Source organism: Piliocolobus tephrosceles, chromosome 3 (assembly GCF_002776525.5).
Source record: "Piliocolobus tephrosceles isolate RC106 chromosome 3, ASM277652v3, whole genome shotgun sequence".
NCBI classification, from domain to species: domain Eukaryota; kingdom Metazoa; phylum Chordata; class Mammalia; order Primates; family Cercopithecidae; genus Piliocolobus; species Piliocolobus tephrosceles.
Window position 1 is genome coordinate 102,996,359 of NC_045436.1, and position 22,976 is coordinate 103,019,334.

General features: G+C 35.0%; 1 protein-coding gene across 3 annotated transcripts in view; it reads left to right on the top strand.

The window, feature by feature from the left end:
- The window catches only part of MAPK10 (mitogen-activated protein kinase 10), a 357,025-nt gene that overhangs the window by 184,475 nt on the left and 149,574 nt on the right, over window positions 1–22,976 (top strand). For all 3 annotated transcript variants that reach the window (XM_026456695.1, XM_026456697.1, XM_026456696.1), the window contains exon 4: window positions 22,419–22,588. In XM_026456695.1, coding sequence (XP_026312480.1) covers window positions 22,467–22,588 — 122 coding nt within the window. In that variant the 5' untranslated portion in view covers window positions 22,419–22,466. The remainder of the gene's footprint in view (window positions 1–22,418; window positions 22,589–22,976) is intronic.

Below are 22,976 nucleotides of genomic sequence, written 5' to 3' on the forward strand. Positions count from 1 at the left end.
GCAAATACTGCAAATAGGTCCCCTTCCCATTTTTCCTCCTCCGCAGCCAGTTGTTAAGCATCTACCATCACTCCATTGGAATTTTTCTCCTGCTCACTGCTGTACTGCAACACTCACAATAGTATCTGACATAGGGTCAGTGTATTAGGCAGTTCTTGTGATGCTATAAAGAAATACTTAAGGCTGGGTAATTTACAAAGAAAAGAGGTTTAACTGACTCATGGTTCTGCAGACAGTACAAGAAATGTAGTGCCGACATCTGCTTCTGGTGAGGGACTCAGGAAGCTCACAATTACTGTAGAATGCAAAGGAGGAGCAGGCATCTCACACGGCCAGAGTGGGAGAAAGAGAAAAAGTGGGGAAGGTTCCACACACTTCTAAGCAACCAGATCTCACAAGAACTCACTCACTAGAGTGAGGACAGGACCAAGCCACAACCCAAACACCTCCCACCAGGCCTTACCTCCAGCACTGGGGATTACATTTTAATATGAGATTTGAAGGGGACAAATATCCAAACCGTATCAGTAGGCTCTCATCAGACATTTGCTTAATGAGTAAATGAATTATACATGTTTTGTTTATGTAATCAGTTGCAACAGTGATCCTGGTGTGGTGGAAAATGAGTAGGCCTGAATTTTTAGGTTAAATATTTGGGCCTTATCACTTGCAAGCTGTATGACTGTGAGCTATTTCCTTAGCCTTCATTATCCTAGCCATTTACATGCCATTAACACTTAAAAAACATACCAACCAAAACCAAAAAACTAAATTAATGTTTTACATATTTCCAGTTTAAATCTGAACCTCAAAAACAATATCAATTAACATAACCTTAAACTTTCAGCCATTTTTTAAAATACAGAAAGTCTTTGTGTAGGTTGTAATTATTTTTCAGTTCAACTTTCTACATCTGGGTGCAGATACAGAATGTTTATTTTTAATGAAAGTTCTTTTAAAGCAAAGGAATAAAAAGAAGTGAAGCATAAACTTTCTTAATGACTCTGGATTTTCTTGCTTACTATGAGCTCTTAGTAGATAGAAAATATGCATGCATATAACATTTTTTAAAAAATCTAGAAATAACGTAGTAAGCAGACCATTTCCATTTGTGACTGGACATTTTATTTACTTCCCATGTAGAATTTTCTTTGATAATAACATTTATTTTTATTTTTCCTGTAGCTCTGTGCCTTATTCACTTTTCTAGCAATTGAAAGAAAATAGTGTATTTATTTGTAGAGGCAGAATGATCTATTGGGGTTTTCTTTAAACTATGCTCCGTGGAAGCTTCTCATTTCCTGGGGCATCTCACAGATCCTTTATGTGCTATGGTGTTTAAGCTTATCACCAGCTTGGCTGAGGCTGCTCTCAACTTTTTGCCCAACAGACAATACTCAAAGACCTTAAAAAACTTGTCAATAGTTAATTAATGATCAACTGTGTCCAGAATTCCAGTCTCTTGAGCCTTAGTCAATGGAGTTTTCAATTATGTCATATTTCTAAGTTTTACACTATTATCTGTAAGAAATCAGAGAAATATGGAAAATAAAATTGCTGAATAGTATTTGTCAGCAGAAAATATTTACGTTATCTGTAATAGTTTTTACCTTAATTCTTAACTGAATTATTTGAAGAATATGGGATTCACTGACTTTTTTAAAAAAGTTACTCTTATTATTATTATTTTTTTAACCCAACCAAGTAGCTTTTGAAGGCAAGAGGGTTCTTGTTATAGTCTCAGGGAAAATTTTCATTGTAATGCTGGACAATAAAAGAATAATCTTTAGTTTGCACTGGTATTAATTTAATAATTATAAAAATATAAACCTACAGGAAATATAAAGTGCAAAATTCTTGATTCTCCTGAGACGTAAGTAGTCTTAGCTCTCTTTTCTCAATTGAACAGAGATACAGAACTGTTACATTTCACTCTATAAATGTAAAAAAACTCATGAAAAGTGTTCTTTTTGGAACTTTGTTGTACTGAACAGATTATTCAGGATTTTAACCAGAGGATATAATCACAGAGAAATAATATGTGTTGTGGCCTCCCAACTCCTACACACTCACCGGTGTCTATAGCACTTATCGCATTCTTTGTGCATTACTACTAAGTTTATAGATTTGTTTTCCCCACTCAATGGTACTATCTCAGGGTCAGGACCAGGGCATCTTCCTCCTTAACTCACAGGCCCAGAAGTTTATCTTACTCCAGAAAATATTCAGTGAAAGAGGGAAAATGAAAACCCAGCAGAAAAGCACCATTTCCTAAGTAGAAATGTGTTTGCTTACTTTTCAAAGTCAGATCAATTCTTCAACATCCTCATATCCTACAATTATATATTAATAGATTTAATTATGTTTTCGTTATTTTTCTAATCATAAATCAGTGTTTACCTAACATTTATCTAACATTTATCAACTTACTGTCCTCTGTAAACATTTACCGATGATTTAGTTATGAATAATTTTAAATTATTTCCTGATTTTGAGAAAGCCTGTGACACAGAGGGTACAAATTAATTAATCAACAAATCATAAATTTAAGCAGCACTGGAAGAAAAGGGACTGAGCTAAGACTGGTCTTCTTTTTCCTTGTGACACAAAAACTCCTTGTGGCTCCTTATCTACTCATTGACTGATTGATTATTGGTTTTACCATTCATTGATTCCACACATATTCTTAAGAGTTTTTGGTAATTTTTCTAATTTGTTAGTTTAATATCCCTCCCATTTAAAAATTTAATTTAATTTACTTAAAAAATTGACACATAACAATCCTACATGCTTATGGAGGTACATAGTGATGTTTTGATACATATAGTGTGTAGTAATCACATCAGGGTAATTAGCATATCCATCATCTCAAACATTTATCATTTCTTTGTGTTGGGAACATTCAATATTCTCCTATTTGAAATTTATAATATAAACTATAATCACCCTACAGTGCTATCGAACACCATATTATATTCTTCCTGCCTAGTTCTAATTTTATGCCCTTTAACAAATCTCTTTTTCCCCCCAACGCTTACCCATCTCAGCCTCCAGTATCCTCTGATCTACTTTTTACCTCTATGAGATCAACTTTTTTTTAGCTTCCATATATGAATAAGAACATGTGGTGTTTAACTTCCTGTTCTTGTCTTATTTCACTTAACATAATATCTTCCAGTTCCATTCGTGGTGCTGAGAATGACAGGATTTCATTTCTCTTTTATGGCTCAGTAGTATTCCACTGAGTGTATATACCTAATTTGCTTTATCTAGTCATCTGTTGTTGGACACTTACAGTTGATTCCATGTCTTGGCTATTATGAATAGTGCAATAAACATGGGGGTGCAGATGTCTCTTTGATATAATAATTTTCTTTCTTTCTTTTTTTGATGAACACCCAGTAGTGGGATGGCTGGATCATATGGTAGTTCTACCTGTAGTTTTCTGAAGAACCTATATACTGTTCTCCATAGTGGTTGTACTAGTTTACATTCCCACCAACAATGTATAAGAACTTCCTTTTCTCCACATTCTCACCAACATTTATTATTTTTTGTCCTTTTTATGATAGTCATTCTAACTGGGGTAGGATAACACATCAATGTGGTTTTGATTTGTAGTTCTCTGATGATTAGTGATGTTGAGTGATCTTTTCATATATTTGTTGGCCATTTGTATGTCTTCTTTTGAGACATGTCTGTTCAGATCATTTGTCTATTTGTAATCCAGATTTTGTTGTTGTTGTTGAGATATTTGAGCTCCTTGTATATTTAGCATATTAATTCCCTTTGGAATGAATAGTTTGAAGATATTTTCTCCCATTCTGTAGGTTGTATTTTCACTTTGTTGATTGTTTCCTTTGCTGTGCAAAAGCTTTATAGTTTGATATGATCCAGTTTTTTTTTTTTTTTTTGGTTTTGTTGCCTCTGCATTTGAGGTCTTATTTTAATAAAATCTTTGCCCAGAACAATGTCCGAAAGCATATTCCCTATGTCTTCTTCTAGTAGGTTTATAGTTTCAGGTCTTACATTTAAGTATTTAATCTATCTTGAGTTGTATTTTGTTTATTGTGAGAGATAAAAGTTTAGTTTCATTCTTCTTCATATGCATAACCATTTAGCATCATTTATTGAAGAAGGTTTCCCTTCCCCAATGTATGTTCTTGGTAGCTTTGTCAAAAGGCACTTGGCTGTAGATATGTGAATTAATTCCTGGGTATTCTAATCTGTTCTGTTGGTCTATGTGTCTGTTTTTATGCCAGTGCCATGCTGTTTTGGTTACTATAGCCTTGTAGTATATTTTGAAGTCCGGTGGTGTAATACCTTTAACTTTGTTCTTTTTGTTCAGGATTGCTTTGGCTATTAGGCCTTTTGTGTTTCCATACAAATTTTTGGATTTTTTTCCTGGGAAGAATGTCATTGGTAGTTTGGTAGGCGTTACATTGGATGTGTAGGTTGCTTTGGTTAGTATGGTCATTTAACAATATTAATTCTTCTGATCCATAAGCATGAGATATCTTTTCATTTGTATCCTTTTCAATTTCTTTCATCACTGTTTTATAGTTTTCCTTGTATAAGTCTTTCACCTCCTTGGTTAAGTTTATTCCTAGGTATTTTATTTCTTGTGTACTGTGGTGTAAATGGAATTGACTTCTTGATTTCCTTTCTTTTCTTTCTTTTTTTATTTTTTTGAGATGGAGTCACTCTGTTGCCCAGGCTGGAGTGCAGTGATGTGATCTTAGTTCACTGCAACCTCCACCTCCCGGGTTCAAGTGATTCTCCTGCCTCAGCCTCCCGAGTAGCTGGGACTACAGGTGCTGATCACCACACCAGGCTAATTTTTTGTATTTTTAGTAGAGACAGGGTTTCATCTTGTTAGCCAAGATGTTCTCAATCTCCTGACCTCGTGATGTGCCTGCCTTGGCCTCCCAAAGTGCTGTGATTATAAGCATGAGCCACCGCACCCAGCAACCTTCTTGATTTCTTTTTTAGCTAGTTTGTTGTTCGTGTGTAGAAATGCTACTGATTTTTGTATGTTGATTTTGCATTCTGCAATTTTACTGAATTTGTTTGTTCTAAGGGTTTTTTAGTAGAGTCTTTAGGTTTTTCTATATATGAGATCATGTCATCTACAAACAGGGACAATCTGACTTCTTCCTTTCCACTTTGCATGCCCTTTACTTATTTCTTATGTCTAATTGCTTTGACTAGTTCTTCCAGTACTATGTTGAATAATACTGGAAAGAGTGGGCTGTCTTGTTCCACTTCTTAGAGGAAAAGCTTTAAGGTTTTCCCTATTCAGTATGATGTTAGCTATGGGTTTATCATAAATGGCCTTTGTTGCAAGACGTCTTACTGAGTACTTATAATATGTACTTGTAATTTGTGTAATAGAAACTAGAGATACAGCATGATGTGGTTACTCCCCTAAAAAACATGCTGTTTACTCTCATTTGTGATAGGGAGTGGTTAGGCTTATAAACATAAAACAAAAAAAATCTCTACTCCTTAGAGTTCAAGACCTCAAGGGTAAGCAATAATGAGTCACCAAACATCCAACCAACTAAAACCCCTCACTACTTATTGAATACTTACTGTTTGTGAAAAATTTATTAAGGTTTTACCTCATTTTATCTTTATAATACCACTTAAACTACATTTAACTGAGAACAAAAAAAACTATGATTAAATGCAAAGGAGCCTAAGATGTTTTTGGACCCATAGGGGGAAAAAGGTTTTTACACAAATTCCAAAATATGGTGGTGGTATTTAAGGTCCAGAATACTACTGGAGATATGAAAAAAATAGCAGTCTTAATGTGGAGATTTTAGTGTCAAAATTAGTCTTCAGTTAAAAACAACTCTTACTTTTTTTGGCATTTTACGTTGTAAGATATGATAGCCAAGATTAAACATGTAGCCTTTTTTTTTTTTAGTTAAAGCAATGTCTTTTAAATAACTATGAAATATTATTAGATGACTTGATTCTGTAATTAAAATATATTTTATTCCTCTGGATAATAAAAGCACTATGTGTGTATACATAATAATATCTACCCTTTAGCAAAATTACTGATCACTTGATTTACTATTATTTTTTGGCACAGTGTTTTTCAATCTTTAGAAATTTCAGGATAATTTGCTATTGTTTTATGGGGTACAGTAACTTTTAAGAGCCCCTTTTAAACATGGGAACTAGTAAACAAGGGAATTTATGAAAAGAAGTGTCTGGAGTGCCCATGGAGTGGTTTGATTTTAAATGATATGTTCAGATTACTAGCAGCTAGAGCATTTAAAAAACATCATTAAACTTGATTCCAGAATTATATGAGTTTTTAAAAACAGCTCTTTTGATTTGAAGGCATTTTGAATTCAAAGTAACTTGTTATGCTCATTTCATTTGATGGGTCTATGATGTTTCTATTTCAAAGACTCTGAAAATATCCAATTAAAAATGTTATACTTCATCGGATGGCCATCCTAGATGGAACAAAGACTTCTACACCAACATGAGAAGTAGAGTATCAAAGAAAAAGATGTTTTGGCAGAGCAGGGCAAAGGAAAAACCTGCATAATGTAACAGATAAACTGTAAACCATTTTAGGTGATCTTTGAAACAAATGACATGATTTGTATGGTTTAGGTTTTTGGAAAGACTGCCTGAACCTCTAAAAATCTCAATTTAGATTCTTCACTTGATAAAAATATGGCTTAAGGGGAACAGCAGGTTGAACCATGGATGTAGTTGAAGGCACTGTTGTTTCATAAATAAATGCCTGTGGGTTTGAGATACGAACCTATATATCCATTAAAAAAAAAAACTATTTTAGTTTTTCATGTAATGGAGAAAGAGAAATTTTTACTTTACCTTCTCCTTTTACTGGGTGTTCTTTCTTATGTATTATTGAAGGAAACCTGACTCTAACTTTCTTCTACATCTGTTTTAATATTTAACACTTAATTTTGCACTAATTTTCTAAAATCACAATGTATATGCTTTTGTTTGAACGACTGTGAGTAAATTATTAAACAAAGATAAGGTAAATGTTATTATAAAAATGTGATATATCTTGTATGTTGAAATAAATCACAGAGATTTCTATACTGTCGTGGTAACAGTCTACCTGTTTTTATGGATGAAAGATTCATGTTGCTTGACAATAGTTTTTTTCTGGGTATCCACAGGTGAACACAGTTATAACAAATTTCAAAAGTGTAAATTTAGTGCTGTGTTTCTGTTTTATATGCTCAGCAGTTTTTTTCTGAAGATTTATTAAGCAGTTATTATAGTTAATGAATGCCTTTAGTTATGCTGCTCAAGTTTAACAGAAAATTTGAAGTTCAGTTCCATGATAATTAGCTCTTCTGTATTGGTTCATTGTGAAAATGTGCTTTATTTTCTTGAAGCACAAAAAGGTCAGATTTTGATTTCTTTTTTAATTGGTTTAGCCTGAATTTAAGTGTAATTTGATGTTATGAGTTTAATTATTGTTGCGGTATTATTCAGAGTAAATGCAATTATTGGTTACATTTTTCAAAATACAGAAGTTATGTTAAAAAAAATTCCAGAACTATTTGTGATTTTCAGTGTATAATTAATTTGTAATTATGCTCTGCAAGAGAAGCGTCAACTTTTGGATTATTGCATTCTTGTCTATATTATGTTCTTAGGTAATCAACTAACTTCTTAAGTACACTATTTTAATTCTATCATCATCCTGATAGGAGACTTTGGAAATATATTTTAAGTGATAACGTTTGCTTATCTGCACAGTTATTATTTGAAGGTGTGATGCATGATAACCATAGGCTGCATTTTTCAGTAGCTTAAGAAGAATGTCCACTTTGATTCTTAGTTCTAAAACCAATTCTAATCTGGAGTGTATCATTAAATTCCTCTTTTGTTCATCTTCTCTGTAAGTGAATGTTTATTTGGTTATGTACATGTCTAACTCATTCCAATAAAGGTCAAGGCAGCTACAAAAGTACATATTCAAAAAGATGAAAAACAAGATAATGGAGAATGTGGAACTATTAAAGTGGGTACTAATTAATTTTATAATTAGTGCAGTTGAGGGAATGATAAGGATATGCTTCATGTATTAGTCCATTCTTGCATTGCTTTAAATAAATACCTGAGACTAGGTAATTTATAAATAAGAGAGGTTTAATTGGTTCATAGTACTGCAGGCTGTACAGGAAGCATGGAAGCATCTGCTTGGCTTCTGGAGTGGCCTCAGGAAACTTATAATCATGGTGGAAGGTGAAGGGTAAATAGGCACATCTTACATGGCAGGAGCAGGAGGAAGAGAGAGAGGAGAGAGGTGTTACACCCTTTTAAACAACCAGATCTCACGAGAACTCACTATTGAGATGATATAGCACTAAAGGGAATGGTGTTAAACCATGAGAAACCACCCCTATGATCCAATCATCTCCCACCAGGCCTTACCTCCAACATTGGGGATTACAATTCCACAGGAGATTTGGGTAGAGACACAGATCCAAGCCATATCGTGTCACAAAGGGTTTAAGAATAATGTTCTTTGTTGTGTGAATGAAAACATGGCTTTAGTGTTTCAGATTCTTTAATGTAGCATTTGAAAAACTCTAATTCTCTCCCATTCTGTAGGTTGTCTGTTCACTCTTATGGTAGTTTCTTTTGCTGTGCAGAAGCTCTTTAGTTTAATTGGATCCCATTTGTCAATTTTGGCTTTTGTTGCCATTGCTTTTGGTGTTTTAGACATGAAGTCCTTACCCATGCCTATGTCCTGAATGGTATTGCCTAGATTTTCTTCTAGGGTTTTTATGGTTTTAGGTCTAACATTTAAGTCTTTAATCCATCTTGAATTAATTTTTGTATAAGGAAGGAAGGGATCCAGTTTCAGCTTTCTACACATGGCTAGCCAGTTTTCTCAGCACTATTTATTAAATAGGGAATCCTTTCCCCATTTCTTGTTTTTGTCAGGTTTGTCAAAGATCAGATGGTTGTAGATGTGTAGTATTATTTCTGAGGGCTCTGTTCTGTTCTGTTGGTCTATATCTCTGTTTTGGTACCAGTATCATGCTGTTTTGGTTACTGTAGCCTTGTAGTATAGTTTGAAGTCAGTTAGCGTGATGCTTCCAGCTTTGTTCTTTTGGCTTAGGATTGTCTTGGCAATGCGGGCTCTTTTTTGGTTCCATATGAACTTTAAGGTAGTTTTTTCCAATTCTGTGAGGAAAGTCATTGGTAGCTTGATGGGGATGGCATTGAATCTATAAATTACCTTGGGCAATATGGCCATTTTCACGATATTGATTCTTCCTATCCATGAGCATGGAATATTCTTCCATTTGTTTGTGTCCTCTTTTATTTAGTTGGCAGTGGTTTGTAGTTCACCTTGAAGAGGTCCTTTACATCCCTTGTAAGTTGGATTCCTAGGTATTTTATTCTCTTTGAAGCAATTGTGAATGGGAGCTCACTCATGATTTGACTCTCTGTCTGTTATTGGTGTGTAAGAATGCTTGTGATTTTTGCACGTTGATTTTGTATCCTGAGACTTTGCTGACGTTGCTTATCAGCTTAAGGATATTTTGGGCTGAGACAATGGAGTTTTCTAAATATACAATCATGTTATCTGCAAACAGGCACAATTTGACTTCCTCTTTTCCTAATTGAATACCCTTTATTTCTTTCTCCTGCCTGATTGCCCTAGCAAGAACTTCCAACACTATGTTGAATAGGAGTGGTGAGAGAGGGCATTCCTGTCTGTGACAGTTTTCAAGGGGAGTGCTTCCAGTTTTTGCTCATTCAGTATGATATTGGCTGTGGGTTTGTCATAAATAGATCTTATTATTTTGAGATACATTCCATCAATACCGAATTTATTGAGATTTTTTTTTAGCATGAAGGGCATCAAAGCCTTTTCTGCATCTATTGAGGTAATCGTGTGGTTTTTGTCATTGGTTCTGGTTATATGCTGGATTATATTTATTGATTTGCATATGTTGAACCAGCCTTTCATCCCAGGGATGAAGTCCACTTATCTCACAAAGGGCTAATATTCAGAATCTACAAAGAACTCAAACAAATTTACAAGAAAAAAACAAACAACACCATAAAAAAGTGGGTGAAAGGTATGAACAAACAGTTCTCAAAAGAAGACATTTATGCAGCCAACAGACACATGAAAAAATGCTCATCATCACTGGCCATCAGAGAAATGCAAATCAAAACCACAATGAGACAATGGCGATCGTTAAAAAGTCAGGAAAGAACAGGTGCTGGAGAGGATATGGATAAATAGGAACACTTTTACACTGTTGGTGGGACTGTAAACTAGTTCAACCATTGTAGAAGACAGTGTGGCGATTTCTCAAGGATCTAGAACTAGAAATACCATTTGACCCAGCCATCCCATTACTGGGTACATACCCAAAGGATTATAAATCATGCTGCTATGAAGACACATGCACACGTATGTTTATTGCAGCACTATTCACAATAGCAAAGACATGGAACCAACCCAAATGTCCATCATTGATAGACTGGATTAAGAAAATGTGGCACATATACACCATGGAATACTATGCAGCCATAAAAAAGATGAGTTCATGTCCTTTGTAGGGACATGGATGCAGCTGGAAACCATTATTCCCAGCAAACTATCACAAGGACAAAAAACCAAACACCACGTGTTCTCACTCATAGGTGGGAATTGAACAGTGAGAACACTTGGACACAGGGCGGGGAACATCACACACCAGGGCTGTCATGGGGTGGGGGTATGGGGGAGGGACAGCATTAGGAGATATACCTAATGTCAATGACAAGTTAATGGGTGCAGCACACCAACATGGCACATGTATACATATGTAACACACCTGCACGTTGTGTACATGTGCCTTAGAACTTAAAGTATAATAATAATAAAAAAAGAAAATCTCGAATTCTCTTTTCTAAAAATGTAAAGATATATTTTAGAGATGAGTTACTAAAATCCAGATAATTCATTTTAACGATTTTGATTCCCAAATGTCATTTTTACTTTCCTTATGATGAAATATTAACCTCTTACTCCCACTCTGAAAAAGATTTTTTAAATAAAATGTACTATTACTGCCCTGGAAAATTTTTCCTGTCTTCGATTATGTAATACCACTTGTTATTTCCGATTTTGTGTGTCTTTTTCTTTATTACAGACAGATTGTGAATGTGTAGATCAAAAGGTGTAGAATCAGTGTGATTAGTTTAGTAGTTTAGATCATTGTGATAATGAAGCCTATAACTTGGAAAATTTTGATCCACTAAGGGACAATTTAATGTTAAGCTCTATGAGGTCAGGAGCTATGCATTCTTAGTGTCTAGGATAGTTCTTGGCACATTTTATGACCAAAATAAATATTTATAGAATGAAAAGCATACTGCAGTAGTAATAGATAGACTGCAAATCTCAGTGATGTATCAAATCAAAAGTTTATTTCCTATCATTCAAATTCCATTTCAGGTGAGCAAGGGTTGTCCTCTATTTGGTGACTCAGGAGTTTAAGTTTCAGTCATCTTGTGATGTATGAACTGAAACACCGCTGTGGAAAGAGATGTGTTGAGGAGGCACATCACCTTTTTTTTTAAAAAAAAATTTAATTTTAGGCTCTGGGATACATTTGCAGAATGTGCAGGTTTGTTACATAGGTAAACATGTGCCATGGTGATATCCTGCACCTATCAACCTATCACCTAGGTATTAAGCCCCACATGCATTAGCTATTTGTCCTGATGTGCTCCCTTCCACCACCCCCCTGACAGGTTCTGGTGTGTGTTGTTCCCCTCCCTGTGTTCATGTGCTCTCATTTTTCAGCTCCCACTTATGAGTGAGAACATGCAGTGTTTGGTTTTCTGTTCCTATGTTAGTTTGCTGAGGATGATGGCTTCCAGTTTCATCCATGTCCCTGCAAAAGATATGATCTCATTCCTTTTTATGGCTGCATAGTATCCCATGGTGTGTATGTGCCACATTTTCTTTATCCAGTCTATTATTAATGGGCATTTGGGTTTGTTCTATGTATTTGCTATTTTAAATAGTACTGCAATAAACATATGTGTGCAACTATCTTTATAGTAGAATAATTTATATTCCTTTGGGTTTATACCCAGTAATGGGATTGCTGGGTCAAATGGTGTTTCTGATTCTAGAGCCTTGAGGAATTACCACACTGTCTTCCACAGTGGTTGAAGTGATTTACTTTCCCACCAACAGTGTAAAAGTGTTCTTATTTCTCTGCAGCCTCGCCAGCATCTATTGTTTCTTGACTTTTAAATAATTGCCATTCTGACTGGTGTGAGATGGTATCTCATTGTGGTTTTGATATGCATTTCTCTAATAATCAGTGATGTTGAGATTTTGTTCATGTTTGTTGGCTGCATGAATGTCATCTTTGAGAAGTGTCTGTTCATGTCCTTTGGCCACTTTTGATGGAGTTGTTTTTCCCTTGTAAATTCGTTTAAGTTCCTTTTAAATTCTGGATATTAGACCATTGTCAGATGAATAGGTTGAAAATTTTTTCTCCTATTTAAATTTCTTCCTATTTAAATTAATAAATGGTGCTGGGAAAATTGGCTAGCCATAAGTAGAAAGCTGAAACTAGATCCTTTCCTTACTCCTTATATGAAAATTAATTCAAGATGGATTAGAGACTTAAATGTTAGACCTAACACCATAAAAACCCTAGAAGAAAACCTAGGTTTTGCCATTCAGGACATAGGCATGGGGAAGGACTTCATGTCTAAAACACCAAAAGCAACAGCAACAAAAGCCAGAATTGACAAATGGGATCTAATTAAACTAAAGAGCTTCTGCACAGCAAAAGAAACTACCATCAGAGTGAACAGGCAACCTACAGAATAGGGGAACATTTTTGCAATCTACTCATCTGACAAAGGGCTAATATCCAGAACCTACAAAGAACTCAAACAAATTTACAAGAAAAATAAAAACAACCCCATTAAAAAGTGGGCAAAGGATATGAACAGACATTTCTCAAAAGAAGACATTCATATAGCCATGACACATGAAAAAATGTTCATCATCACTGGCCGTCAGAGAAATGCAAATCAAAACTACAATAAGATACCATCTCACACCAGTTAGAATGGCAATCATTAAAAAGTCAGGAAACAACAGGTGCTGGAGAGGATGTGGAGAAATAGGAACACTTTTACACTGTTGGTGGGATTGTAAACTAGTTCAACCATTATGGAAAACAGTATGGCGATTCCTCAAGGATCTAGAACTAGAAATACCATATGACCCAGCCATCCCATTACTGGGTATATGCCCAAAGGATTATAAATCATGCTGCTATAAAGACACATGCACATGTATGTTTATTGTGGCACTATTCACAATAGCAAAGACTTGGAATCAACCCAAATGTCCATCTGAGACAGACTGGATTAACAAAATGTGGCACATATACACCATGGAATACTATGCAGCCATAAAAAAGGATGAGTTCGTGTCCTTTGTAGGGACATGGGTGCAGCTGGAAGCTATCATTCTCAGCAAACTATCACAAGAACAGAAAACCAAACACCGCATGTTCTCACTCATAGGTGGGAATTGAACAATGAGATCACCTGGACATGGGAAGGGGAATATCACACACTGGGGTCTATTGTGGGGAGGGAAGAGGGGGGAGGGACGGCATTGGGAGTTATACCTGATGTAAATGACGAGTTGATGGGTGCTGATGAGTTGATGAGTGCAGCACACCAATATGGCACATGTATACATATGTAACAAACCTGCACGTTGTGCACATGTACCCTAGAACTTAAAGTATAATAAAAAAAAATAAAATAAAGCAAAAAAATAAAAATAAAAAATAAATACGCTTTCTTTCTTTCTTTTGCCTGATTGCTCTGGTCAGAAATTCCATTACTACGTTGAGTAGGAGTGGTGATAGAGTTCATCCTTGTCTTGTGTCAGTTTTCAAGGGGAATGCTTCCAGCTTTTGCCCATTCAGTTGTGGGTTGTGGGATATTGGTTGTGGGTTTGTCATATATAGATCTTGTTTTCTTGAGATATGTTATGTCAATACCTAGTTTATTGACAGTTTTTAACATGAAGGGATCTTGAATTTTATCAAAGGCCTTTTCTGCATCTGTTGAGATAATCATGTGGTTTTTGTCATTGGGTATGTTTATGTGATGGATTACATTTATTGATTTGCGTATGTTGAACCACCCTTGCGTCCCAGGGATGAAGCCAACTTGATTGTGTAGGATAAGCTTTTTGATGTGCTGCTGGATTAGGTTTTCCAGTACTTTATTGAGTATCTTTGCATCAATGTTCATCAGAGATACTGGTCTTAAGTTTTCTTTTTTTGTTGTGTCTCTGCCAGATTTTGGTATCAGGATGATGCTGGCCTCATAAAATGAGTTATGGGGAAGTCCCTTCTTTTCAATTGTTTGGAATAATTTCAGAAGGAATGATACCAGATCCTCGTTGTACCTCTGGTAGAATTTAGCTGTGAATCTATCTTGTCCTGGGCTCTTTGTTGGTTGGTAGGCTATTAATTACTGCCTCTCTCAGAACTTGTTATTGGTCTATTCAAATATTTGACTTCTTCCTGGTTTAGTCTTGGAAGGGTGTTTGTTTCCAGGAATTTATCCATTTCTTCTAGATTTTCTAGTATATTTGTACAGAGGTGTTTATAATATTCTCTGATGTTAGTTTGTATTTCTGTGAGATCAGTGGTGATAACCCTTTATCACTTTTTTATTGTATCTATTTGATTCTTTTCTCTCTTCTTCTTTATTAGTCTAACTAGCAGTCTATTTATTTCATTAATTTTTTTCAAAAAGCAGCTCCTGGATTCATTAATTTATGAAGGTTTTTTTTTGTCTCTATCTTTTTCTGTTCTGCTCTGATCTTAGTTATTTCTTGTTTTCTGCTAGTTTTTGGATTTGTTTGCTCTTGCTTCTCTAGTTCTTTTAGTTGTGAGCACATCGCTTTTTGAAGGACTCTCTGTTTAGGTGACAGCTGGCGTTTCTGTATATAGTCACATGACACCAACTGCAACTGCAAGGGAGGCTGGAAAGTGGAGAGGGGCACATGGATATTCATGGAACACTGTCTCTACCACAAATGAAAACAAAATAAAGAATATCTTGTTATCCTGTAATTCAGGACTCTGTTGGTTCTTTGTGGATTTTATAGGAGTATCATAGTGCTTTCAAATGGCACTGTGGCTGAGGAGCTAGACCAGCTTTTGTTATAAATATCCTAAAACTGCTAACTAAGGGTCTTAAATGTTGTCGAACTTCTCAATAATAATGATAATTATAACAATGGTAATAATTATATTAAAAATAATACACTTGGAGAGTTTCCTATAACCTTATGCCATGTTTAGAGCTTACATAGATTATCTTATTTAACCTTTCCACTAATCAAAAGTAGATTATCACCCTCATTCTTCAACTAAAGAAACAAGGGCTAATATTATAAAGAACTTGTCCAAGGTCTCACAGTCAGGATTTTAAAGTGGATAGTTAGATGAGAAGCTGCATTTTTACCCTTGGCTAAAGTTCTCAGTCTAAAGTTTCTTATTTGTTGAAAATAGAATGCTAATTCTTACATGAAATAATTTGTTAGACATCTAGCACATTGCCTGTTACTGATACTAGCTTGGTGCCTAATAGGTATTCAAGCAGTATTAGTCTCCCTCCTTCATGCATAAAGAACAGGCAGGCAGAAACCATACCAGCTCTACTATTGATTACTGTTGTATGCTTTCCAACATAATTGAAAATAATCATGAAACATAATTTAAGTCTTAAAATTTTTGCTGCTTTATTGATTTTTTATAATTCATTGATTTCATAGAATAACCATCTCTGGGCCAACTAACTAATGTAAAAGTGAAATTGATTCCAGGATATAACCCTCTGTTGAGAGTAATAGTTCAAGGAACAGGGTGAGGAAATGTGCTCTTGAGAGAACAAAATTTAATCCTAAGTATCACTAAGTATTGTCTCAAATCTTCCCCTTTAAAACTCATATATAAGGTCAGGTGCTGTGGCTAACACCTGTAATAGCAGAACTTTGGGAGGCTGAGGTGGAAGAATTGTTTGAGGCCAGGAGTTCAAGACCAGACTGGGCAACATAGTAAGACCTCATCTCCAAAAAAAAAAAAAAAAAAAAAAAATCTGGGAGTGGTGGCATGTGCCTATAGTATCAGCTATCAGAAGACTGAGGTGGGGGGATTGATTGAGCCCAGGAGTTCAAGGCTGCAGCAAGCCTTGATTGTGCCACTGCATTCCAGGCTGGCTGGGTGACAGAGCGAGACCCTGTTTCTAAAAAGAAATAAACAAATCTCGTATGTAAATAATTTGATATATATATTTAAAATAGATTAAGCATGTGCCTTTTTGCCACAAAAAACCCAGAACATCAGGCATTATTTCGGCTGACTTTATACAACAATGTTGGAGTGGTATCATGAAGCAGCTCAATCTGCTGGTCACAACTATGAGAGTGGATAGCTCAATATCATTTGTGTCAAAAGCAGGATCGTGACTTTAGGCAAGTGGCTTTCAGTATCCAAATGACCATACTAAAAAAATATCCAGCAGATTGACTGGCTAATTATCTGCAAGTGCACTTTGTGGTTAATATTTCTTGGCTATCCTATTGAGATAGATTAATTTTATGCCCATGTTACCTTTAATAGTGCCTGACACACAGTACGTGCTCAATATTTAACAAATAAATAGAATCAGGCCCTTTAAATTTCTTGGCATCTGTGAATATCCAGCTTTCCATCACCACACAAGACTGTCTACTTCAACCTTGAATTATTTCATGTTAAGCTTAAACTCTAGGCTGAAACAATTGATAAATGAGTTTATGAAGGAGGATATTCATTCATTTCTCTTGATTTTCTTAGCTTTATTCCTGAGGCTCACTTTGTTATAAGAAAACCACATCAGTATTCATAATGATTTTAGCTAAACTAGTACATGGTTTAGCCTACAGAAAGAAGAGAACTTGTTTTGAAGTCAGATAAACTTTAATTCATATTAATTGGTACCACCAATTAGTAGTTCTGAGATTTTGAGTCAATTAATTAACAGCTCTGTATGCCACTTTCTTCATCTGTTTTGAGTGTTCGCTCTAACATGTTTAACATAATACAGAGTACATCTATAGTAGGCAAGCAATAATACTGGTTCAACTTTCTTTTTCCCTTGCGTTATTGAGAGTTAATATCATACAAGTCATATGGCGCATATTTCTGTGACTTTCACTAAAAATATCTTATCTACTGCCTGTTGTTTGATTCCAGGTTTTTTATATAAAGAAACTATTGAATATATTCTTCCTGAAGTTTAGCTGAAGAATTTTATCTTTCCTATGAATTGGTATTATATATTTTATGAGATGAATGAATCAAAGCCTGCCACTCACTGTGGTTTTGTTGTTGTTATTATTTTTTTTCCTTTGGTGTTCCAGAAGTGTCACACTAACTTTTGTGCTCAAGGCAATAGATATTCATAACTTAAGTCTTCTGGTAAAACTGTCATCTCCTAGCTTGCTTTGTTTGACATTTGTTTTTAAAACTGGATTTAATGGTTTTATTGTTTCTCTATCTTTTACCGTGAGCTACACAAATCCTTTATGGAACCATACAGAATATAAATAATGCATGAAAGAATAAAATGGTTTGCCCAAGGTTTCACAGCTATTAAGTGCAGAACTGATCCAGGCTCAGTGCTATTTTCAGCTATATCATTCAAAAGAAACAAAGAAAGCTGAACCTCCAAAAATTCTTAAACCCCAATGTTTCCCACTCAGGAACTGACTATCAAAAATGTAGGACAGTCATTCACAAATGAAAATGAGGAGGCAGTGCTTCTGAAATATAGGCTATTAAAGTGCAATCAAAGCTTTGGACACCTGCAGGAGAAGATCAGTAATGTGCGACATTTTTCTTTGCAAAATTATATGGCTATAGGCTAGCAATTGAATTGATGATGAGCGCTCAGGTGCTGATACCACGGAGAGTGTTTTATGCCATTGTTTTTAATTTCCACATCCTTTGTTTACTTGTTGATCTGCATTGCTTCCAGTTTTTGACTCTTTAATTATTCCTCTTTGAATGGTGGCATCTTTTATATCCACTATTGTCTAAAACAATGATTCTCAAAATATGAAACTTGTTAGAAATACAGATTCTTGGCCTTATTCTAGTATTACTGAATCAGAAACTTTGCATTTTATCAGCCCCCTGGCTCATCCTAATCCATGTTAAAAGTTCAGAATCTCTGCTCTAGACCAATCATGCCTTCTCAACAGGAATTTTTTTTTCTTTGTAGGTTCAAATAATCAGCTGTCTTATTCTATGACTTGAACTCAGGAAATACTAAAATGTATAACTAGAGAAAAGTCATTTTTAGCACTGATAATATTTTTCTGTAATGTGCTTAATGGAATATTTTCATGGGCACATTTTATAAAGAAACAATTATATTTGAACTTTACAGTCATGACAAGGAAGACTATATAGAAGCTGAAGGATGAAATATAGTCTATTAAATATGCTCGGAACCTTTCAAAACTCAATTTAGATTTGTAAGCTTGGGGCACAGATGGGATCTGGGGGAAGCTCTTTAACACATCATATTTGCTATCAAATTTTTGGTTATGACATCAATCTAAGAAAATTTCCTATGCTATTTTGTCCATATCTTACTGCTTACACTAGTAATTAAAATAGACTTTTACCAATTATTTGAGATGCTTTCATGAACATCTTCCCTAACTTCCAAATTTTACCTGAAGTTTAATTCAAAGTGGGGCATAAAGAAGAAACTTGAAAGGAAATTATATATTTGTGTGTGTGTGAATTCACAAACCTTGTAATGATGATTTTTAGTTGGTTGATTTCAGCTTGAATCCAAATCTCCAGAATGTTATGCCAATGACTTGTATTTTATCAAGCCCTGCTTCTCCAATGTGTATCCCCAGGTGGTTGAGATGCACACTCATATCTGAGAACCAGTGAAAAGGGAGGTTCAGGGATAGTTTTAGTTGGGGAAAACAAAGATCAAGTCCCCCTCAAACATTACTAACTTTATACCTGTAACTTGGCATCTAGTAGTTGCTGTATACATGGTAGTTGAATGAATTAATGATAATGAATGTGCAGGTGGTTAGTTGCTACTGTGAAAGATGTCAGAATCAAAATGGAGTCACTTGTGTTAAAAAAAGAAAGAAAGGAAAAAACCATGACAAATAGAGCAGAGGAAGGCCATAAACAGAAGGGTTTACATACGTAAATACCTGGTGAAAACTATCACAAAGGTCTGAAAAACCCACAAGTTTGCACCAAGACCATCACAACCTTATGCAAAAAATATTTCTGCAAAGCCATCTGCCCAGCAACTGCCTGTACCACTTTGGACTGGCATTACCTTTGTTATTGATCCTTGTAGCCAAGGATAATTATTTCAAAATAGTTAAATAATCATCCTCATTTTTCCTTTGAAAACCTCTGTCTTCCTTTACTTCCTGGAATACACACATAGTTTACTATGGCACATATACTGCCATTGCAATACCCTATTCCAGAATAAATATTATTTTATTTCTATTATATAGAAAGAGCCCTTTTCTGCTTGTTAGTTTCTGTTTGCTTCTAGCATCTTCTTTTATTCTACTGTAGAATATATTATCCATACTTTAACTACTTTCTTATTTGATTGTCTTCATTCTAGACTGAACCTTATCTTTTTTTGGTTATATTTTGAGTGCCAAACCTAGTATTTGACAAATAATATGTATATAATCAGTATTTGTTGGGTTAAACAGTTCTAAATATTAAATAGGGTAGCTCTTAGAGTAAACCTTAAAGATAAGTGACATGAATTGTTAAGCTTCTTTGGTTTATTTGAATATACATGGAAATGTTGGAAGAGGAGAGACAACAAGTTGAATCAGCTATGATATATTGACTGAGACCATAGCTAGAAAAGCCACAGTGAAGTCCAAAGGCACAGGGCTCTGCCACAATACAGCATTAAGTCAGGAGTCTAGAACACAAAGTTCATTGCCAATGATTAGTTTATACATGCAATACAGTTGAGAAAGCCACACTTCCAAAGTGAAGGGAATAAGTAAGGGAAGGGGAGATATACTATCTAGGTTTGATGAGGCTAGTGTGTGCTAAAGATTTTGTGTGTGGTCAGAAGCAGAATATTAAAAGATATAAAGAAGGGTCAGAACATGACAAATGGCAAGTTAGGCACTTCATCCCAAGTTAAACTTGACAGATGAATTCATTTTATATTCTAGCTCCAGTTGCTTTTTAACCTTTCTTAGCCAGGAAAAAAAGCAGGGCTTTATTCAGGCTGTTCTAGTCATATGCCAAAAAGTCTAGAGTAGAAATGGACTGTGGTGTGGAGAGCAGTTCCTGGTACTGTGGCTGAAATCAAGGATTGTTTAAAGACTAATGTTCTTGTTTCTGCCACTGTCCACACCCATTGTCTAAATTCTAAACCCTGTTGTTGTCTCCTTGAATAGGCTTGCAATGTCCTGATTTTTAATAGTCTTATTTAATTCCCTATCCCGTGCTCCACAAACTGCTTTCTTGATTTCAGATCTTTTATTATTGCATTTGCAAATCACTTGAATTTTTGGTTTCCTGTACAAGCAACCTAAGCTCTCTAGGTCCATTCTATTCTTTGGGGTCTTGGTGCATTTGCAGTGAATGCTGCCATCATATCCGATGCAATCATAGGTTGGTGCCTGTCACACATATTGTACTCTCGAGCCTGTCTCAGCTATCTGGGGGTCTCATGATCCTAGCACTGGATTTGTAGGTTTTGCCACCCGTGTTCCCATGGGCTCCACTGTATTCTCCTCATTTACATCACTGATGCTGCTTGGGTCTCTTTCTAAGGGAATATGGGGAAAATTAGATAGTACTTCTATTTCAAGTCTTTATTTAGAAATGAAATGCCAGAACTTTCCAGGAAAAATAGTTTTATTATCAATCCAGAGGTTCAGAGCCTAAGGAGATTTGAATCTTTCAAATTATATCAGAATGCGATTTTCAGAAAAGTTCATGTATGTTAAAATTACACAAAAAGTCTTTGGTTTAGATTCTGGACTCAAAACATTATAGGCAGATTTTTCACTAATTAAAGCTTTGGCAGGACACTCACAAGTTGTGAGGTATGTGAGAAATTATTCATTGCGTGGGAATGTCTCACGTCTCACTTCTTGTAGGACAACCAGCATTCTTTGACAAACCAAATCAATCTAAACTGTATCTCTCCCCTTATTGTGGCATTTAAAAACCTGCCCACAAATCTAAATGCCCCAAATTGGTCAAAACCACCTTTAATGAGAACCACTGGCATGGATTGATTAATTTTCAGTTAAACAATTGGGGAGAATCCCACAGAAAATGTGGGTACTTAAAACCTGAATAAAATCAGCAAGAAGAGTTGACTACTGGGAAGACATCCACCAGTGTGTGCCACAGGAATGGACCCGATGATGTTCTGTGAGGTCCCTTCTAGCTGTAGAATTCTTACTATTTATGTCATAAATACAATATAAGATCACTTGTGAATAAATAATCACAGGTAATGGATATTTATATTCAACACATGTATTATGGTTCAAAATTTTAAAGACAGATTCTTCGATTACTAAATTGATAGATGAACTTCTCTCAAAAATAAACAAAAAATGCAAGAATTAAGATATTTAAAATCTAAGCTTTTAAAAAATAAAGTGTCATGTGGTATTTTAGAATAATGTTAATTTGAACAAAAATTTTGCTATGCTTACTTCAGAACAATAGCATTTGTGATATTAATGAGGACAAATGAAGTCAAGACTGTTTAATTCAAGTTTACCCAATTAAAATAATTAAAACTTTGCATAAGTTTGTATCTTAGTTCTTTCTGAGAAAGGGTTGTAGATACAATCTTTATCTGTCCTCATGTGACTGGTATAATGGATGACCAGTGATCATCTTTGTCTTATGTACTTGAATCCTGAAGGATCTAATATAACCTCTGAGAGCAATGCATGTTCAGTAGATGGAGATGTTTATTCTATAAATGAATGTCTTTATGAGATACTTTAGAAAAGATTATGTGGATCAAATCTAGGATTAGTCTATTATAAATAGTTTTAATGTTGAAGAAAAAAAAACAATTTCTTTGCATTTTTTCCCTAAGCTCTTTTACTCCAGGTAATCTTGCATGGACTGATACATATTTTTTTCTATGTGAACTTCATGAACTAGATGATAGATGGCTAAGTGTTAGTAATCATTAAAAGATCAAGTTTCTGTACATCTCATTATCATTCTGCCTGTTCACTTGCCTCACGTTTTTGCTGTTCTTCTTTTTGACAGGGATTCGATAAACAAGTGGATGTGTCATATATTGCCAAACATTACAACATGAGCAAAAGCAAAGTTGACAACCAATTCTACAGCGTGGAAGTGGGAGACTCAACCTTCACAGTTCTCAAGCGCTACCAGAATCTAAAGCCTATTGGCTCTGGAGCTCAGGGCATAGTTTGGTAAGTGGAATGGATTTGCTGTATTTTTAAACAGAACATACTGTGTGCAACTACTAGACACAAACACACAAATAAACAAAACCCCCAAAATGAATAGTGTAATTTGGGAGGGGAAAATATTCCTACTGAAGAAAAAAATAACATTATAAGCATTATGTTTATTACCCACTTGCTAACAATATATGCAACTTGGCTTGTGACATGTTTTTTTGGTCACAGAAAAAAAATTATTCCACAAGAATCATAAAGAAATAAAGAGAACCAGAGATTTCTAGCAGTTGCTAATATATTTCTTGTTTTATTCGTTGCACAGCAAGAAATGAGGGGACATGTCTTAAGATAACATCAAATAAAACTCCTTACATGCTAGAGAGGAATAAAAGCTATT